This window comes from Camelus dromedarius, chromosome 27, assembly GCF_036321535.1.
Source record: "Camelus dromedarius isolate mCamDro1 chromosome 27, mCamDro1.pat, whole genome shotgun sequence".
NCBI classification, from domain to species: Eukaryota; Metazoa; Chordata; class Mammalia; order Artiodactyla; family Camelidae; genus Camelus; species Camelus dromedarius.
In genome coordinates this window covers 9,825,317-9,845,155 of record NC_087462.1, presented here as the reverse complement: position 1 = coordinate 9,845,155, position 19,839 = coordinate 9,825,317, and the positions used below count along the sequence as shown (strand labels likewise).

At 50.2% G+C, this 19,839-nt stretch overlaps 1 protein-coding gene across 6 annotated transcripts; it reads right to left on the bottom strand.

Annotated features, from left to right (window-relative positions):
• Positions 1-1,079: 1,079 nt before the first annotated feature.
• Positions 1,080-18,436, bottom strand: NIBAN3 (niban apoptosis regulator 3). 6 transcript variants are annotated; one of them, XM_064479988.1, is made up of 15 exons: positions 18,198-18,399; positions 16,796-16,926; positions 14,414-14,539; positions 13,671-13,785; positions 11,766-11,933; positions 10,352-10,467; positions 10,164-10,268; positions 9,769-9,931; positions 8,969-9,159; positions 7,483-7,623; positions 6,285-6,401; positions 6,097-6,204; positions 5,163-5,274; positions 3,383-3,466; positions 1,080-1,500 (listed from the first exon to the last, which is right to left on the bottom strand). In XM_064479988.1, the coding sequence occupies exons 1-15, from the start codon at positions 18,250-18,252 to the stop codon at positions 1,394-1,396; spliced, it is 1,839 nt and encodes a 612-aa protein (XP_064336058.1). In that variant the 5' UTR covers positions 18,253-18,399; the 3' UTR covers positions 1,080-1,393. The 6 variants fall into 6 exon arrangements, with proteins under 6 accessions (XP_064336058.1, XP_064336060.1, XP_031293438.2 ...); XM_010995094.3 differs by having other exon boundaries at positions 1,082-1,500; positions 7,483-7,641; XM_064479989.1 differs by lacking the exon at positions 1,080-1,500 and adding an exon at positions 1,519-1,777 and having other exon boundaries at positions 7,483-7,641.
• Positions 18,437-19,839: the final 1,403 nt, after the last annotated feature.

The window sequence follows — 19,839 nt, the reverse complement described above, 5'->3', positions numbered from 1 at the left end:
TCTGCCCTGCCTCTTGGCGAGTGCTCCCGGGACCCTCAACTCCTCAACTGATTTTCCGTCCAACTTACATTTGCATTAAGACCTTGGCTGTGTCACCAGGCGCACCTGAATAGTTACTATCTGGTTTGGGACTCGAAAGATCTGAGCCTCAGTTTCCTCTGCTGCAGCATGAGTTTTCGTTTTCAACCTGATAGTTCTCAGTCTCCCTGGGATGTTCTCAGGGGTTGTTGGGTACTAAGCGCACGGGCCCTTGTGTCCCCAGACCTGGCTTCAAATCCAGCCCCCGCGTGGGCTTGCTGTGTGGGCCTCAGTTTGTCTATCTGTAAAATAACGACCCCGCAAAGTTGATGTGAAGATGGAACGTGCTGAGCACTTGCTCCAGAGGCAAGTGGGCGTTCCCATAGAAATGCTACAAGAAGATTGTTACCCAATAATCTATTTTCTAATTGATCATTTTCGTGGCATTCTTAAAAATGAAGTTTTAAGAATGATGCTCAAATCTATATTCACGTGAGTGGTGGGGGAGAGGCTCAATATTGTTAAGTAAAATTCAGGGCACAGATAGTGTGTCCTCAATGTGGGCAAAGGACAGTAGGGCAAAAGTCAGGAAAAGTGACGAAAGTCTCATTCTCTCAGGGAAGGATGAAAATTCCCAGGCAGAATGAGAGGAAACCATGGAGTGTGCATTTCCCTCTCTGAAAGCTGAACTGAGAAAAACACTGGGGAAATCCCTCCGGAACCTACTCCAGAGCAGCTGGAAGACTTGTGATGTGGAGAAGCTGCCAACCTCCAGTGGACAGATGACTTTTCTGGCAAGCAGAAGGAAGCCAATAAAAGCTCTATTCTCAGCTGGGAAACTTGATACCAAATTAAGATTTAGAGCAAATAGACAAACCCAAAAGGCCCACAGGAATCTGAGAAAAAAAAAATCTATAGCCTGCAGAACAAAGTGTTAATATCCTTAATATGCAACGAGTTATTAAAGATCAATAAGCAAAAGATAAAATCTCCTGAAGACAAAAGTAGGTAAAAGCCATGAAGAGGAAATTCACTAAAACAAAACGTATAAACACACAAATATATAAATGGTTAATAAACATATTTTTAGGTTCAATTTAGTCATGAAAGAAATTCCAAATGAAACAATGAAATTTGTATTCTATCAAATTGTCAGTTTTTTCTTTTATGAACATTTCTAGTATTTGGAAAGGATATGGAGAATATGCACAAAGTTTGCTGGTGGGAGTAAATAAGGCATATCCTTTCTGGAGAGGAGTCAGGTGGAGGTGTGTGGGAGGTTATAAAAGCCTTGAAATGGTACATATGCTTTGACTCAGAAATTCCACTAGTAGACATTTATCCATTGGAAACAACAATGAATGTGGACAGTGATTCAGCTCTGGAGTGTCCCTGGAGGAGGCAGTGGGCAGAGTGGCCGGATCTCGGTGCTGGAGCCTGGTTGCCTGGAGCAAGTCCCTCTCTGAGCCTCAGTTTCCACATCTGTAAAATGGGAAGTATCATAGGATGCCAAAATATCTGGACACATCAAATACCTGGCACATAATACATACCCAGTAAATGAAGGCTTAACAATAAAAACTTAATAGAGGGGGTGGAGTTTAGCTCAGTGGTAGAATGCATGCTTAGCATGTGTGAGGTCCTGGGGTCAATCCCCAGTACTTCTATTAAAAAAAAAAATTGGGTGGGGAGGGTATAGCTCAATGGTAGAATGTATGCTTACCATGCATGAGGTCCTGGGTTCAGTCCTAGGAAACTCCTTTGAAAATACATAAATAAATAAATCTAATACTCCCACCCCCAAAAAAGTAATAGAAATGTACAAGTACCCAGCAGATAAATAGGTCACAGAGAGAAATGGAGGTTCACAGAGAAGCTCCTAAACACATGATAAGATTCTCCACCTCATCCCCAATAAGATCTACCATTAAAATGATGCCAAGACATCATTTTTCACCCAGAAGATCTGAGAAATCCCAAATCAGCTCAGCCTGTGGGGAGATGGGCCACCTATACATAGATGACAGGCACCAGATGGGACCACCCTGATGAACAGCACTCTAGAGACTGCCATTGAAATGACAAACATGCATGCTGTAAACTGTGAGATTTCACCTTGGGGGATTTACCCAAGGACATGCACTTGCAGGAGAAATATATACAAGGTCATTCACTGTGGTGTTAGCTGTTAGTGCAAAAGACTAGAAGCAAAACCCCATCATCAGTTAGGTTCTGGTTAAATAGATTAAGCAGCCCATCAACAATCTCTCATCCTCAAGTTGCAAATCTCCAGAGATTCTGACACCCAGAAGTCTATTTTGTTGTTGTTTTTTGTTTCTATATCTGTGAGTCTGTGTCTGTTTTGTAAATAACTTCATTTGTGTCATATTTTATTTAATTATTTTTTATTGGAGGTACTGGAGATTGAACCCAGGACCTTGTGCATTGAGCACGTGCTCTACCACTGAGCTATTCCTCCACCCCACCCTCAGAAGTCTGTTTAATCTTCATTTATCCCCATGAGTGTAAATATTCATCAGTTTATCTGCAGCAACGGACTATGAGCTGCTGCCCCAAATCAGCTAGGGAGTGTATTAGTTAGCTATTGTGGCATAACAAATGACACCAGAAGTTAGCCACTGAAAACTATATACATTTATTATCTCAGAGTTTCTGTGGGTGAAGAATGTGGGAGCTGCTTAACTGGGTGGGCTCACAAGGCTCTCCAAGCAGTGATATTCGAGGGGGTTGAGCTGTGAGCTGCTCTAGAATCCCTTCATCTGCCCTGGGTTCTGAACATCCACATTTTAAGCCGCCTGCCCACTGGTCCTCTTCTAGTTGGCCCAGTTGTTTCCTGCCCCATTTCAGGGACGTCCTCATGAAATATTTCCATCTTAGGGCTGGAGTTCAGGATCCCTTCACCACGACCAGTGCCAGCCTCTGCCCTAGATGCATTTACTGCTCCAACAAGCAGCTCACTGTAGGAAGCTGTGCCCCTAAGCACAGCTCCCTGCACTCATCTTACTAGAGAGCTTTCTCGAGGTAAACCCAAGGCTCCCATCACCACAACCTCTCCCACCAGTGTTGGGAACCAGTAGCCACAGGGAGAGTCTCCACAGAGTGCTGGCAAGAAGAGATGGGACACAAATTCAAATGCACGTCAGAGGGTACCTCTGTAGCTCGGGCATACTGTGTGGCTCCCCATTGCCCTAGTTCACCACAAACTTGGCCAAGGTCAGGAGACAAGGTGCATGCTATTCCATCCAGGAATCCATGCTCATAGCCATCTTGTATACCCAACACTGCCCCCCCCCCACCCGCCAGCAATTCACTGGCTTGGGGTAAGAACCTGTGAGGTCCTCACCTGCACCTGCCTGGTCCCATGGAGCCTCCGAGCAGCCATCCAGAGTGCAGGACATGTTGCTGGCACCAAGGGCTTTTGTCAATTCTAAAATAAAAGATGGGGAGGAGGGTACAGCTAAGTTCCTGGGCTCAATTCCCAGTACCTCCATTAAAATAAATAAATAAATAAACCTAATCCCCTCCCCTCAAACAAACAAAAAACAAAAACAAAAGAGATAAACTCCTTGGCCCACCTGTATAAACCCCAGCATTCCAGGGTTTTCATGAATTTTCCCAGAGAGGTCACAGAGGGCAAAGGATGGAGGAGATGTCTCAACCAGGACCCCTAAACTAGTGGCCCACATGAGCCTCTCTCCATGCCTCTGCCCATGGCAGACATTGCTAGCCGATCCCCACACTTTCCCTGAGCCTGGATGCTACCTGCTCCACCTTCCTACACAGTGTTCCAAACAGCCATCACAAATCAATTGAAGACAGACACCCCCCTCCAACCCCCAGCTCCCCTCAAGGACATGTAAAACCTCTAGGAATAGAAACTTGTTTCTGAAAAAATTTTTTTTCCAATCAGAGAATAGCCTTTTTCCATTTAAAATGTAAGGGAACCAGGTTCTTTTTGCTTGGCCACCCACAGACCAAGGACACTTGTCACCTTTATTTCCTGGCTCCCAGAACGCTGCTATGTCTGGGTTTCTCCCATCTCTCCAATTGCTCCTTCTGCATCCTTTCTTCCTCTTTGTGTCCTTCAAATCAGGCTTTTTGGGCTCCTCTCCTTTATTTCTGCACCATCCTCAGGTTTGTGGTCCCTCCTATGCACTCAGTGACACCCCAGGCCAACAACAGCCTCTGGCTTCTGCCTCCTCCTCAGGCCTGGGCTTCATCCCCTTGGTTGCTACCCCTGCTCAAGTCCATCCTTTGCCTCCAAGACCACACCCTCAGCATCCTCCCTAGCTTCCAGCCTGGCCACTGTTGTTCTCTGCTCACACACCCTCCATGGCTCCTGATTGCCTGCTGCCAAATGTCTAAACTCCTCTGCCTGTCATTCAAGGTCCTGCATGGCTACCCCAGCAGCCTCCAGCCTCCTCTCCTTCCTCCTGTGTCAGCCACGTGGATGCTGTGACACTCCCTGAATCACCATACAAATTGTTCATCCCCCTGCTGGTACACAAGTCTCTCCATGTCTCCATGGTCCCAGACATTGGGTCATGAAGGAAGAGATGAGGTGAAAGGGAGAAAAGGGGGTTCAGGAAGCTCTTCTTAGCCCAGGAAATCCTGAGAGGCTGACCTTCAGTTGAATCCAAGTACTCTTGGGGCCTCAATGCCAGCCCAGAATAAAGCAGGGAGAGGTTGTTGAATGAATAAATGTAAATGTCTACGGGAAGGGTATAGCTCAGTGGCAGAGCACATGCTTAGCGTGCACGAGATCCTGGCTTCAATCCCCAGTACTTCCATTAAAATAAACAAATAAACCTAATTACTTCTTCCAAAATAATTTTTTTAAAGTAGATGTCAATCCCCAGTTTTTAAAATTTTGCCTCCCTTCTCTCATCTTAAGAACTCCTACACACACCCTGCAAAACTTACTCCAATGTCCCCTCCTTCAGGGAGGCTCCAACATGGCCCCTCTAGGCTCACCCACCCCAGACCCCTTCTGTCCTAATCCCAGCCCTCAGTCAAAGGGCTAGTGTTCACAGGAAGTGAGAGGCAACTGGGACCCGGGTAGGACTCAGAATACACAGCCAGGGTTCACCAGGCTCCCTTGAGCTGCAGGGGGCGGGGCTCACCTCCATTGATCCTCTGCAGCAGGACTCCCCGGACAACTTCCTCATAGATGCCCTCGATGGTCAGAGCAGGGCTGCCCACAGCAAGGACTTCCCCTTCAAACTCAGACAGCTCCTGGAAGCAAGGCAGTTTAGGGGCTGGGCTGGAGGGGTGGGCTATGTGGGACATGGGTTCACGCCCCAGCTCTGACCTTGCTTAGCTAGGGATCCTTAGAATTCAGTTTCCTCATCTTTAAAATGAACTCCTTGATTCGTTATTCCCTCAGATTGTTGTGGAGAATTTACAAAACAAAGCGCATCACCCCTCAATAGGAATAGTACAGGTGTCTCTGCTAGGACACCTTACAGACACTTCCTGCCTGACCCCTGATGTGGACCACTTCCTGGTGCCCTGAAGCCTTGTGTAGCCAGGCCCCTGAGACCTCTGTCCTCATCTCCTTCCTACCCCCTTGTTCAGCAAGCTCCACACTTGCCTCCTCACTGTTTCTCCAACACACAAGGCATAGACCTACCTCAGGACCTTTGCACATGCTAGACTCTCTGCCTGGAACACCCTTCCCTGGGACATGGCTCATGGCTTCAGTTCACTGCTTCTTAAGTGTCATCTCAGGGAGAGCCTCCCTAACCACTCAGCACCCCCCCCACACACGTACACTCCTCCTCTCCCCACTCCCTTCCCTGAAGCCTGTGTCACCTGCTGATATGCGACGCATGGGACCCCATCCCAGCTCTCAAGTGGCAAACACTGAACATTGTCATGGGAGAAGCAGAGGGTATTGTGGGAGCCCAGAAGAGCTATCCAATTTAGCCCCAGGGCTCAGGGAACAAAAGTCTCTAATTGTCACAGTGGCTCTGTGACGAAGAGAACACTCTTCCCACCTTACAGAAAGATACAGGCACTTGATTGCTCTAAAGGACCTGTCCTCCATCAGCTCACCGCTTTGCAGCTTGGCTCCAGCTGGCTCAACACAAAGGGCAAGAAGATGCCGAGCAGCCACCCGTGGATGAACTGCCTCCTCGCTGAGCCACTATCCGACTGGAATTTCTGCATGACACACAGGGCAGCTGGTCCAGTAAACATCTGAGCACCCAGGGCCACTGCCATGGCCTCCCCGTGGACCTCACCTTTAACACACGCCCCCTGACTTTCTCCAGCTGCTGAGCGGCCTGGTCACGGTCCAGGGCTGTAGTCAGACACTGGTCGGCCAGCTGCAGGAAGGTGGCCACGGCGTCAGCCATGAGCTGTGAGAAGAGATGCTGGAATGAGCCCCAGGCACCCATGCTGTTTCTGGAGCCCATGCCTGCCTGGCTGAAACCTTCTCAGCATCCAGCCTGCCCTGACCAGCTCTTTCCCCCAATCTTCCTCTTGTCTCAAGAAACAGTACCCTCCTCCTCCTCTCAGGACCTGGGGCTCATCCAATCAGTGGGGACCTATGTGCAAAGTGGCAGAAAACCTCTGGAGGATGGTGCCAGGGTGCCCAACCTGGGGAGCAGAGTGCTGCCCAGAGTTCAGCCTCCTTGGCTGAGCACTCTTGTGCAGTACACAAACTGAACAACCTCGCCAGGCAGCGCTGGGCCTTCTGAATTCCTGTCTCTTTCACTCACCATGTCTATTAGCAAGTCCCATCCCCTTCACCTTTAAAAAACAATCCTGCTTCTCTCCACCAACCCAATCTGGTTCAGACCTTCTCCATGCCTCCTCCACTCCTGCCCCTGACAGCCACTGCTCCCCATAGCAGGCATGGCTTTCTAAAAAACTTTGAATCTGGTCATGGCCCTGCCCTGCTCACATACCTGCTGTGGCTCCCATTGCCCTCAGACAGAGCCCAGCCCTCTTAGCCCCACACTCAAGGCCCTGATCCAGTCCCCCACTGCCACCTCACTTGGCACATCTCCCACATTTTTGCCCTCCTCAAACCTACAGCCCAGTGTCTCTAAATTGCTTCACTTTCCCCAAATGCAAACAAGCTCTCTCACCTCCCAGGGACTATCCACACTACCTAGGGCATGCCCCATTCCCATTCTTCCCCCTTGCTGCCCCAGCCTAGCGGTCCTTTCCTCTTGGAAGCCCTCCCAACCTTGGAGATGGATCGGGTGTCTCCTTAGGTTTCCCATAGCACCTTTGCGTGTCCCCACCAAAACCCTGTCCACCATGCATAGTCACTGCCTGGTCATGAGCTCATGTCTTCATGACACTGGGAGCCTGGGAGGGCCCAAAGGAAGGCCAGGTCTGTGTCGGTCATCGTGGGCTCCCCGGCACACACATGGCACCTGCTCAGTGGAGGCTGCCATCTGTGCCTCCCAGTCTCCCACTCATCCTCACCTGCTGTGCCAGATCCTGGGCTCCAAATACCAGGCTTTGTGTTCCGAAGAAGCCAAATGGTGCTGCCAGCTGCCCCAGGCGTCCCTGGCTCTGCTCAGCCTCACGGTAGCAGATCTGCATCAACTCTGGGTCCCATGGCATCTCCCCAAATGAGTAAACCTATGTTTCAATGGCCGTCGGGTGAGAAAAACACCACCAGCCAATGGAAAGGTGGGGCCAAGGACCTCACAGCCAATCCATTGAAAGAGAAATGCAAATGAAAACACATCCCACTTCAGTTATCACCAAAAAAATGCATAATAAAAGTTACAATGTGGTATGGGTGATGGGCATAAAATGGTAAAATGTGAAAAAAATAACATGTGGTGCTGCCATGACTGAGGCGAAATGGGCAACTCAGATCCTTGTTGCATCTATGCCCATTGCCTGATGCTCTCTTTGTGCTGGGTCCTATGGTTGCAAAAATGGAATAATCCAACATACTGTTTGCTCTCAACCTGCTCACGGAAAAAAGTTCAGGGAGACAGAGGATAGACAAACAACTACAGCGGTGTGAAAACAATTCTGGGAGGAGGGAAGCACAGGCAGCAGCAGATGCAGAAAGGACCAGGGGAAGTTTCTAGAGGAGGTGATTATGAAATGGAGATGTGAAAATCGGTAAAGGGAAACTTCACTTAAAATGAAATCTCAAAGCCCTGAAGGGGGAGTGCTCATGCACTGCCACTCCTTGCCCTCTGCAGATCCCAGGCAGGAAGAAGCACACCTTGCATCTCCAACAAGAAGAAGGTTACTACTTTACCACTCTAGCAGGGGAAGATTTTCTCATTCCCAGCAACAGCCCCAACCAATGAGAAACTACCACCATTTAGCCAATGAGAAGCTGTCACCACCCTGCACTCTTGCTTTTCTCCAGTGGACTTACCTTCAAAGCAGCCCCTCCTAACATCCTCCTTTTTCTCTACAAAGTATTGTTCCTCTCCTTTGCTGAGCTTGCTTGTGATTTTGCTGTAGCCTGCATGTCCCAGATTGCAATTCCTCTGCTAGTCCCCCAAAAAACATTTTGCTGGTAAAATAACTGGCTATTTTATTTTAAAGGTCAACAGAGGTTTAACAAGTTGAAGGCTTCCTGATACCTGGTAGGCTCTCATTTAACATCAGTAGAACTGAGCTGACCTGCGTGGAGCAGAACTTTGGCTCAGGAGATGGGGTGGGCTGTGACCAAACAGGAGAACGGGAGGAGGAAGAGTTTGCCAGGAAGGTAACTCCAGACTGATCTTACTAAAATGCTAATCATGTCATCTTACTCCTTTCTCCCATGTTATAATCTGTGCCACAGTGACCATATCATGGCAGTCCACCGTAAGTAAAAAGTAGCCTAGAGCAAAGTTCAGAGATTTTTCAATCAAGATGCAATGTTCACGCAACTCTTCTATAAAGTTAATATTCTGTCCATAGGCCCGATGAACCCCCATCCACTAGAGCTCACCTCCTTCCGCAGTTGGGTGCCCGAGGGGCTCCCACGCAGGTGGCGGGACAGACGGCCCATGCCCTGGGTTAGGAGGGTCTGCACGGCTGCGAGTTCGGCTTCCACGGTGCTCAGCAGTGTCTGAGTGAGCCGGGGCAGCTGCGCGTCCACCTTCCTGTGCAGGCACGAATCAAGGGGGCCCTGGACTGCAGCTGTGAGTGGAAGACACTGGCCTGGATCGTCTTCTCTAGGTACTCCGCAAATGGGTGGTAGCGGGGAGGGAGTGCGGCCCTGAGCTCAAGAGGGCTAGGTGGTCGGGAGTGCAGACTCTGAGCAACCTCTTCTACTCCGTTTTACAGATGAGAAAACGGAGGCTTCAAGTGCGATGGGGATCGGCTCAAAGGCTCACTCTGGAAGGTACAGTCGGGATTCCAACCCGGGTCTCTTTGTTACTGAGCTGAATGGGAGCCATCTCCGCCGTCTGACCTCTGACCGGACAACCCACAACCCGGGTCAGGCCTGCTTACCGCCAACGCCTCCGCGCCTCTCCCAACCCGGTCTCGGGTCTCACCCACTCTATTCCTGGCCCACCCCCTTCCCGGGGCTCCGCCCTCCCTCTTAACCCCGCCCCGTCTCGCCCCCTCGAGACTATCTCAAGGTCGCGCCCATTCTCCTACTTAGGCCCCGCCCTTTCCTTTCTGGTCGGCCTCTGCTGGGTCCCAAACCAAAGGCCCCGCAGCTCATACCCCTTCTTCTCAGGCTCTCGGCCCCACCCTTCCCACTCAGGCCACGCCCCTACAGGCCACGCCCCCAGACCTCACCTCGCAGCCTCCCAGCCACGCGCGCCCGCAGCCTCAGCATCTGGTCCGCGTCTGGACGGATCGTCTTCTCTAGGCCCACAAGCAGCTCGTCCTTTTCTGGCTGGAAGGCGCGGAGCCCCGCGGAGGCCCCGGCTAGGACGGCGGCGTGGACGGCGTCTAGTAGCTGCCCAGACGGCCGGAAGGGACCCCACACCGCCAGGGGCGCGGTAGAAGCCCGAGATGGGGCGGGGGTGAGGGGACAGAGAGACAGAGACAGAGACAGAGACGCAGAGAGATGGGGAGAGAGGTTGGGCGACAGTCGCAGGGAGGGCGAAGCTGGGCACCAAGGTCCGGTTTCTGTCCCTCTCCGCGGTCTCCTGCGTGTCCCTGCCCCACCTCCGCGACCCCGCGCCTACCTTCGTCCAGGCCCAGGCCCGGGCTCGGGGGGCTCCGCGCAGGCTGGGCAAGGTCTGGGCTCGCAACGCTGGTTGTAGCTCCTGCATCAGTACCGCGGTCAGCACCTGCGGGAGTGGAGACCATGGTTGCCACGGTGGACCGAGAGGGGTCCTAGGGGTCCCGGGTGAGGCCTTGCGCGGGCACTGACCTCGGCGTCCGAGCCCAGAGTCACGTTGTCGTCGCCAAAGTGGCCTTGCTGCTGCCGGTAGACCCGTATAGCGTCCAGAAAGGCACGGGCTGCGGGGGCTTGACTTCGCTGCAGAACTGAGGGTGGCGGCTCCTCAGTGCCCGCCCATCCCTCCCCTGTTCTCATATCTACCTGGCTCCCCATCGCCTGAGGAGGAAGCCTTCCACCTCCTCGCCAGGTCCCAACAGCCAAGTCTCACCCACTTCCAGACTTTGCCCAAGAAGTGCCCTCAGCCAGGAACATGCTCCCTTAAGCCCATCACCAGCCCATGTGGGGCATTTATACCACTTAGGAAAAGGCATTCCCTGTGGGCAGTCACAGCCCAGGTCCCACTGCAGTCTCCAGTTGCCAGGGTTGTTGTTTTGTTTTGTTGTGTTCTATACAATATTATATAAGTTACAGGTGCACAATATAGTGATTCACACGTTTTTATATACACAAATTACAAGTGTACAATATACTGATTCATAATTTTTAAAGATTATACTCCATTTATAGTTATGATAAAATGTTGGTTATATTCCCTGTGTTGTACAATATATCCTTATAGCTTATTTTATGCCAATAATTTGTACCTCTTAATTCCTTACCCCTATATTGCCCCTCCCCCTTCCCTCTTCCCACTGTTAACCACTAGTTTGTTCTCTATATCTGAGTCTGCTTCTTTTTTGTTTTATTCACTAGTTTGTTGTATTTTTAGATTCCACGTATAAGTGGGAATACATATACGTAAAAATATTTGTCTTTCTCTATCTTATTTCATTTAGCATAATGCCCTCCAAGTCCACCCATGTTGCTGCAAAGGGCAAGATTCCATTCTTTTATGGGTGAGTAGTATTCCCTTGTAGATAGACACCACATCTTCTTTGTTAATCTGTTGATGGACGCTTAGGTTTCTTCCATATCTTGACAATTGTAAATAGTGCTGCTTTAAACATTGAGATGAATGTATCTTTTTTTATAAGTATAGTTGATTATAGAAATACAGTCAATTTACAATATTGTGTTATTTTCTGGTGTACAACATAGTGATTCAGTTATATATTATTTTTCATATTCTTTTTCATTATAGGTTATTATAAGATACTGAATATAGTTCCCTGTGCTATACAGTAAGTCCTTGTTGTTTACTGTTCCTCTTCTTTACCTGACCTAGCTGGCCTCTTATCTTTTTCAGACCCCAGCTATGACATCCCCTCCTCTGAGAAGCCCTCCCTGATTCCCCCAGCTAAGCTCCCACAGGGTTGTATCTCTGTCTTCTCCCACAGTCCATTTTATAGATAAGGAAATTGAGGCTTGCAGAGGATCTCACAGCCAGCAGGAGCAGAGCCATCTGAACCCAGACTCTGAGCTCCTGCCCTTTCCCAGGACCCACCTGTGCCACGAAGCCGGATGCCGCCCTGCAGGGCTAGCCTCCAGGCACGCTGCATCTCCCCTGTGGCCGCAGAGAAACAGAGATGCCGGCGGAAGGGATGCTGCAGGAACAAGGGGAAGCTCACAGGCATCTCCAAGAGGGTATCAGGCTCTTCCTGTGCATGGTCTCCTGAAAGAAGACAGGAGGTCACATCCTCATTCATTCATCCACTCTACAATCATTCATTCACTGGGAGAAAATAACCATGAAATACTTAGAGGAGCTCCAGACTCCATCAGTTTCTCAATAAGTGTGAGCCAGGCTATTATAGTTGCTCTATCCTTATTTTAGCTCTGTCTCAGGGGGAGGTGTGCCCAGGGCAGACATCAGCAATCCATCCCAGCATTGCTTCCCAGCCTCAGCACCCTCCTTAACACTGCAGCCTGGGCCAGCGATCTGTCAGAGTTGGCATGTGATCTGAGCCCTGCTTCCCGTGGGGTGCTGGAGTCAGCTTGGCCCAGGCTTGAGTCCGGCCAGGTCATTTTCTAGCTCTTGGCACAGTTTTGCATCTCCCTGAACCTCAGTTTTCCTACCTGTAAAATGGGCTAAAAAGTCATACCGATGACCTAGAGCTGTTGGGAGGACAAAACTGAGTGGATTTAATTTTGACGAATTTAATTGGGGTCTCCTACATCCTTGGTGTTCTGTTCTGAATTCCAGAGTCATACATAGAGACGGCAGTAAGACAATAATCCAGAAGGTGGATGATTCCTGGTCCTGGTCATCCAGCCCTTCCACCTCAGTCCTCAGAGATAATAATAGCTATGAACCATCTGGGGGATATTACTCCAGATTTTTAAATCTGCACAGAGCTGTGTGGGGTGCATTTTTTAAAACAAGGTGGACGTTTCTGGTCTATAACTGGCCTTTTGGCTCCTGCTTCTGACTGGGACAACATGCTTTCTAAGGGCCAGGCCATAATTTATTCAATCAACCCCAAAGAATGGGTATTTGGGTGGATTCTGATGTTTTCAACATCATCAACATTTCTGAAGACTCTTGATGCTACATCTTCGCATCCTTAGGCAGGCAGTAGCCTCTCAGTGAAGCAAAGGGTGCAATTCTGGTCTGTCCCCGACTAACTGTGTGACAGTCCTTGGCATCAATGTTCTCATCTGTGAAACAGGGTAGTTAGTGATGAGATGATGCAGGTCCTCATAGGGTGCATGACAGCCCAGTTACGCTGCACCTTACCTATTCAGACAGAGGAGGAGGGGGGCAGGGGAGAAGAAAAAGGGCAGGGGAGAAGAAAAAAGCAGGGGGTGGAGAGGGAGGAGAGGGATGGAGGGAGGGAGAGAAGGAGAACCCTCCTGGAAACACTGGACTGAACAAATAAACCCTTTAACAAGTCTGTGTGATTCTCCTCCTACCAGTTTCCTTCTCCCCATATGTTTGCTGACATCAGATTTTATTGTTTTTACCCTTTGTTACTTTGTTATGTTTTTGTAGGGGAAGTAATCAGGTTTACTTATTTATTTATTTATTTTTAGAGGAGGTACTGGGGATTGAACCCAGGACCTTGTGTATGCCAAGCATGAGCTCTACCATTTGAGTATACCCTCCCCCTCCCTTACCATTTGCCACTTTGATTCTGCTCTGGTGACCTCTCATCCTGACAAGAATAGGTGTTTCTTTTTAGAGCTGGGGTGCTCCCCCACAGGCAATGCTGCTCCTTGGGACACTGGGCCATGTCTGGAGATATATTTGGTTGTCATACTTGGGGTGTAGGGTGCTACTGGCATGTAGTTGGAGACCAAGGATACTGTGTGAAGCACAGGGCAGCCCCCACTGCAGAGAATGATCTGGCCCCAGTGTCAACAGTGCTAAAGTGAAGAAACCTGCTTTTGAGGTCCCTGGGACCCTTACCTGAGGAGTCTGGGCAGAGAGCATCCAAGAGGCGGAGATATTCACGCTGGGAAGTCAGGACTGTGTACCCTGTCAGTGCCGTAGAGCCCAGAGGACGGTCACCATTTTCATATTCCTACAAAAGGCATCCAAAGAACTGGCTTGGAACAGGTCTAAACTGTGGCTTCTATATCCGCACGTGGGATCAAGGGAAGGTTTTGGTTTAGCTGGGGAAGTCTTCCACCCCACCTCCTTGCCTCCACCCCTCCCTCCTCTGCCCGGCCCTTCCTCACCTCCTCCCTCCCTCCCCCATAGCTGAGCAGCCAGCACCCACTGTGTGCAAGGCCAGTACCCAAGTGCTGTCTGAGGATTATTTCATTAAATCCTCATACCCCGTAAGGCATGGACCATCATCATCCCATTTCACAGAAGAGGAAACTGAGTCCCAAGGAGACTAGTGACCTGCCTTAATTCTGCAGCTGGGAAGCAGGACACGGGCCTGATATGCAAAAGTGTCACATGGTTTCAACCCCAGTTCTGTTGACAATCGTGAATGAATCCCTACTCCCAGCCTGGGACTCAGTTTACCCACCAGGCACAACAGGAGATGGTTGCCCACCCCCGGGTCAAGCACACAGGTGACCTCCGTTCATAGTCAATGACTGAAGAAAAAGATGGGGTAAACTGAGACCTAGACCTGAAATCCATCCTGGGGTTGGGGGATGGAGAGGCCAAAGGTTAAGGGGTGCGGCCTACTCACTCACCTCCCTGTGGCTGAACCACTCCAGCCGGCCATCCCCACGCAGGACACAGAAGATTGGCTGCCACTGGGGTGGGTGGCCCTGTAGCTGGGTCAGGGGCCCTCGGTGCTCACGGACTCGGGGCAGCTTCTGTGAGAGGAGGGGCAGGCAGGTGTCAGGGACATGGGCCAGTATCCAGGTATCCAGACCACCCAGACAGCTCCTGCCGTGACCAGGGCACCACCAAGTATAGGGTGCTTGGGCTCCGCTGGTATAGTGTTGTTATTCTTTATCAAGCACGCTTACAGCCTGCACTTGTTAGCAGCCCCTTGAAATATAAACTGAATTTGTTCAGTTCCCCAAATTTACTTGCAAGGGGGCCCTTCCCCATTTTAGCCTCAGATGAGACCCCAGCCCTGGCCAATATCTTGATCGCAGCCTGTGAGAGACTCTGAAAGAAAGGACCCAGCAAAGCCCTGTTTAGATTCCTGACCCACAGCAACTGTGAGACGATAACCGTGCATAATTTTAGGCATTGATTGTGTGGTATATTGTTACACAGCATAGCTAACTGATACAAGTGGGATTGTGGGGTCGTGGAGCCAGTGTAGTTTAACTTTATGAGAAACAGTCAGGCCTCCTTCCATAGACCCTTAGCTCAAGCAGGGTGGGACATCACCTTGTTTGGTTTTCTTTGTCCCTCTTCTGTCTACCTGGCCACCTGAATTGCATGCATTTCTTTCACCACTGGGTTCCAGAGTAGCATCTGGCACATAGCTGGTGCTCATTAAATATTTGATGACTAAATGAACAGCAGTTGTGATGTTTTGATTCTTCGGCACAGACTGAGAACTCAGATGTTTCTTAACTGATTCTCCATCCTTCTTCCTAGATCTGAGATTTTTCACTGTAATATTGTTAAAACATTATTATACAAATTATATACCTAATGCAAATATCTAAAATAAGTATGGGGAGAGGGTATAGCTTAGTGGTAGAGTGTGTGCTTAGTGTGCATGAGAGGTCCTGGGTTCAATCCCCAGTACCTGCATTAAATAAATAAGCAAATAAAACCTTAATTACCTCACCACCAAAGAAAAACAAAATAAAAGTAAAAATAATAAAATAAATATTAAAGAAAATGTTCCAACTGAAGCGAGGGGAAATCTCTCCATGCTGCTTAAACCTCAATGTCAGCTGTGCCCAGGCCCAAGTGGTTGGGACCAGCAGGTGGCTAAAGGCACAGGCGGGGGCGACCCTCAGGCCCCATGATGCCCCAAGTGGGACAAGGGGAGTCCCAGGTGGGAGGGGCTCTGTATCAGGGAGCCCCCACCCCAGGGCAGGCACAGATGGGAGAAGCGGCATCTGAGAGAAGTAGGAAAAATCTCAGAGCCCTGATTGGGGCAGGGGACCCAGTGTCATAAGGAGTGTGGGCTCTGGGTTCAAATCAGGCCTCTGCCCATTGCTGGCAGTGTGACTGCAGTCAGGTCACTTCACTTCTCTGTATATTGGTTTCCTCTCTGGTCAAAAATCCATCACCCGAGCTGGTGAGGACTAAGTTGTACAGGACGTGGGGAGATCCTGGGCACCATATGCCAGCTCAGGAGACATTTGGAACAGGGGCCTGGCAGTTCCAGCCTCTTTTGTGTCATGACAAACACTTTCTGAGCCTCTACTAAGTGCAGGCACCATGTAGACACAAGGGGTCAGGGGGAGGGGGAGACAAGGTCTGGTCCCGGTCCTCCCAAAGCAGACAGATGGGAGTGGCGAATGTGTGACCCAGGTCTGAGCTGGAGAAGCAATGGATGGGGGTTCCAGAGGAGGTGCCTGACTCAGGCGGGAGCAGTGGTAATCAAGGTAGGCTTCTTGGAAGAAGTAGCAGCCAAAGCATGAGGAGGAAGGGGGAGGGTGGCGCATGAAAAGGCTTGGGGGTCCAATGCACATGTTGTGCTCTTGGATGCTGCACTCTGTCAGGCCACGTTTTTCCCAACTCCAGGGCTTTCACGTTGGCTGTGCCCTCTGCCTAGAATGCCCTCCCATTCTGAGCTCCAGATCAGGCTCCTCCCCAACACCGCCCTTCCTCCTGTCTTCCTAGCAATTCTCAGAAGTTATCCTGCATCATGATATGTTAACATCATACTGGTTAGTCATTTCCTCCAATTAGACAGTGAGCCCTGCAGGGCAGAGAAGGATCTGTCTCAGTCACTACTGTGTCCCCAGCATCCTGCCCCACGATATGGCACGCAGTAGATGCCCAGCTAATGTCTGTTCAAAGAACGATTTTTTAATAGTCACCCCAGGTCGTGGCATCAGTGAGGGCAAATGTGAGAGGAGGGCCCCTTGAACGAACACACGGCCTCCCCAGACTCACCCGCTCAGCACCCCCTCCCCCATCGCAGCACCCACTTTGCTCTGCAGCAGCTGACATCCCACAGGCTCCTGAGGGCCCAGCTCTATCGAGATCTTCCGCAGGACAGAGGCTGCCAGCTGCCCGCGGTAGCAGGGCAGGAAGTTCCTCAGCAGGATGTCCACTTGGCCTGCAAGGACAAAAGAATGGGGAGATGGCTGTATCAGGCTTTCCCAACCTGCCAGAGGGTGAGGGCAGAACAAGCAGGGAAGCCACTTGTGGGCTCCTACCTGCACCCCAAAACTGCCCAAAAAAGACATGCTCCAATTCCATTCACCCTTAATCCTCCACAGCCTGTTTCCATCCACATAGTGGTTGGGGGTCCCTGAAGGTAAAGGACTCAGGTTTAATTTATAACAGATGTCCAGCACACCTTAATCGTATAAAGCATAGAATTTAATAAGTCTGACACATGCACACACCCATAAAATCATCAACACAATCAAGAAAAAGAACAGATCCATTACAGTCAAAAGTTTCCTTGTGGCCCTTACCTGGGTTGATTTTCAAAATCTTTTAAAAGCTTCGCTCGGCACAAAGGAACTTTCTGAGGTGATGGAAGTGCTCTGTATCCTGATCTAGGTGATTACACAAGTGTTTAAGTTCTTCAGGTTGTTCCCCGAAGATGTGTGCACTTGCCTATATGTTAATATATATCTATCTTGCTGCTTAGAATGTGGACCCGATGACTGGAACTCCAGCAGTCATTCTGTCATGAAGTGACCTCAGGCACAGAAGCCATGCATGGTAGAAACCATAAGATGGAAGGAAGTGGGTTGCCTCACTTTTATCAGCCTGCCTGCCACTGTACCCCTCTATAGGAGAGCAATACGTCTTTATCTTGTTTAAGCCACTACAGGAAAAATAATTCAACACTTTGCAGTTTCTTATTGAATCTATTTGTATAATGATAACTTGACCTTGTTTCCTGGTCTAGGTCATGAGCCCACCATATCCTTAGTGCCCAGAACACAGTAAGTGCTCAACTGTGTATACGGAGGATGGAGGACACTGGCTCTTCTTTGACTCAAATCAGGAATTGTGACTTGATCCCGGGGGTTCACACGGAGGGGCCTATTGGTCCCTGCCCACCTGGGAAGATCTGGCTGGGCTTGGGGCACTTCCTACCTGGCCCCATGCCCTCCACCCCAAACCCATGCCCTGAGTAGGATTACCAGATTTACCAAATAAAGGTACACAACACCAATGAAATTTGAATTTCAGGTAAATAAGGAATACTTTTTTTAGCATAAGTATGCCCTCATGCAAAATTTGGGACACACTTATACTAAAAATATTCATTGCTTATCTGAAATTCACATTAATAGGGCATCCTGTGTACCTGACAACCCAGCCCTGAACCTCACCTGCCAAATTCCAGTCCCTTCCCACTCCACTCACCCCTCAGGTGCTGCTGCTGCCGCTTGTCCAGGGGGCTGGAGGGCTGCCCGCCCATTCTGCTGCCGTCTCCTGCACTCCCTTGAGAGTGAAGCAAACACCCCTCCCCTCCACACAACCCCTTAAGGTTCCTCAGCTCAGGGGCACCCTGGAGCAGGGTGGCCTGTGAGGGACCTGAATGCTGTGGAGGCCAGCTGTCTGGGGTCAGAAGCCAGAGCCTGGTCCTGGTGTGGGTGTGGGATGCCTGCTTCTCGCCCTGCCCTGCTCCACCCACCCTGCACCTGTGTCCTCCCAGTTCCCCTGGGGCCAAGTCCCCCAGAGCTGGTGGTTTCTGTAGGGGCTGTCCCGGGAGTGGAGGTAGAAGACAAAAGTCCTAGCTGGCTTTGGAGGCGGGATACAGGGCAGATACCTGGCAGGACCTGCGAGTAGTTGTTAGTGTGTGGGGGCAGAGTGGACAGGGATGTACCTACCCCCACCCTCACTGTACCCACTCCATGCTGGGCAATTCTGGGTCCTAAGCCAATCCAGCCCTGGGCCAGCCCCAGGTTGGGAAGATAGAACTAGACAGACAAACCTGGTCCCAGGGTTCAGTGCTGGGGCAGGGGGAGCTGGTGGGGAGCCTTTGCTGTGCCCTGGACTGCTGGGGCATGTCCCTTCTGTTTCTGCTTTTACCAGTCTGTCCTCTAACAGCACATATAGCACTGGACTGGGTCTGATTAGTTGGGTCTCCCTACCTCTTCACCTGTTTTTCCAGTGTTTGGCACAAAGCAGCCATCAGTGTTTGGCAAAGGAAAGAAGGAAGCGAGGGAGAGTGGGAAGGCAGGAAGGCAGGAAATCAGGAGGGAAGGCAGGCAGGAAGGGAAGAAGGTTGGTCTTCACTTCAGGCTGAAATGTGATCAAATGTTTCACAGGCTTTCAGATGAGGGGAGTGTCGAGTTCAAGTGGGCAGAACATGGACATAATGGCTGGAGCACAAGCAGTCACTTTGGAGCATGAGGTAAAACTCACTTGACAATGAATCAACTATGATGTCACTTGAGGGGTTCCCCAAAGATCTCATGACATTGCTTCACCAGTTCTGGGGGGCCTCCCTCCAGAGAAAGAGCTAGACCTCCATTCTGTTTAAACCACCAGGAACATCTGACTGTAATCCTCACCAATGCACCAGGATTCATTTCTGCTTTCAACAAGTCTCCATACCATGCCATGTGCCAGCCCTGAGCTAAGCACTGGGGATGCAGATGTAGGCAAAACAGACCACAGTCCAGCTCCCATGCACCACTGGCGAGCACAATAACAAAACTGTCAGATAATAAGGGAAAGGGAGAAAAATGGAATAAGAAGAAATAGAAAATACAAGGGGTGAGGAGGGATCAGGGAGATTATGTTGCACCAAGACCTGAAGGAAGAAAGGGCCAAGCCATGCAAAAAGCTGGAAGAAAGAGAATACTGGGCAGTAGGCACAGCATATACAAAGGCCCTGGGGTGGGAATGGGGTTGGTGGATTCCAGGAAGAGCACAGGCAGGTGGATTGGAGGGGAGTGGATGAGGAGCAAACGTTAGGTTCAAGGGTAGCCCAGGCAGGGCCCCCAACACGGGGTACCTGTACCTATCTTATCACTTACCCTTCACTTCTCAGCCCCCC

Coding starts and splice junctions, on each gene's coding strand:
- NIBAN3 (XM_010995094.3), bottom strand. CDS start 18,252: ATGGGCGGGCAGCCCTCCAGCCCCCTGGACAAGCGGCAGCAGCAGCAC. Junction 5,275..6,096: donor TGGAGCCAAGCTGCAAAGCG/GTGAGCTGATGG, acceptor CCTTGCTTCCAG/GAGCTGTCTGAGTTTGAAGG. Junction 3,467..5,162: donor GCTGCAGAGGATCAATGGAG/GTGAGCCCCGCC, acceptor CTTTTATTTTAG/AATTGACAAAAGCCCTTGGT.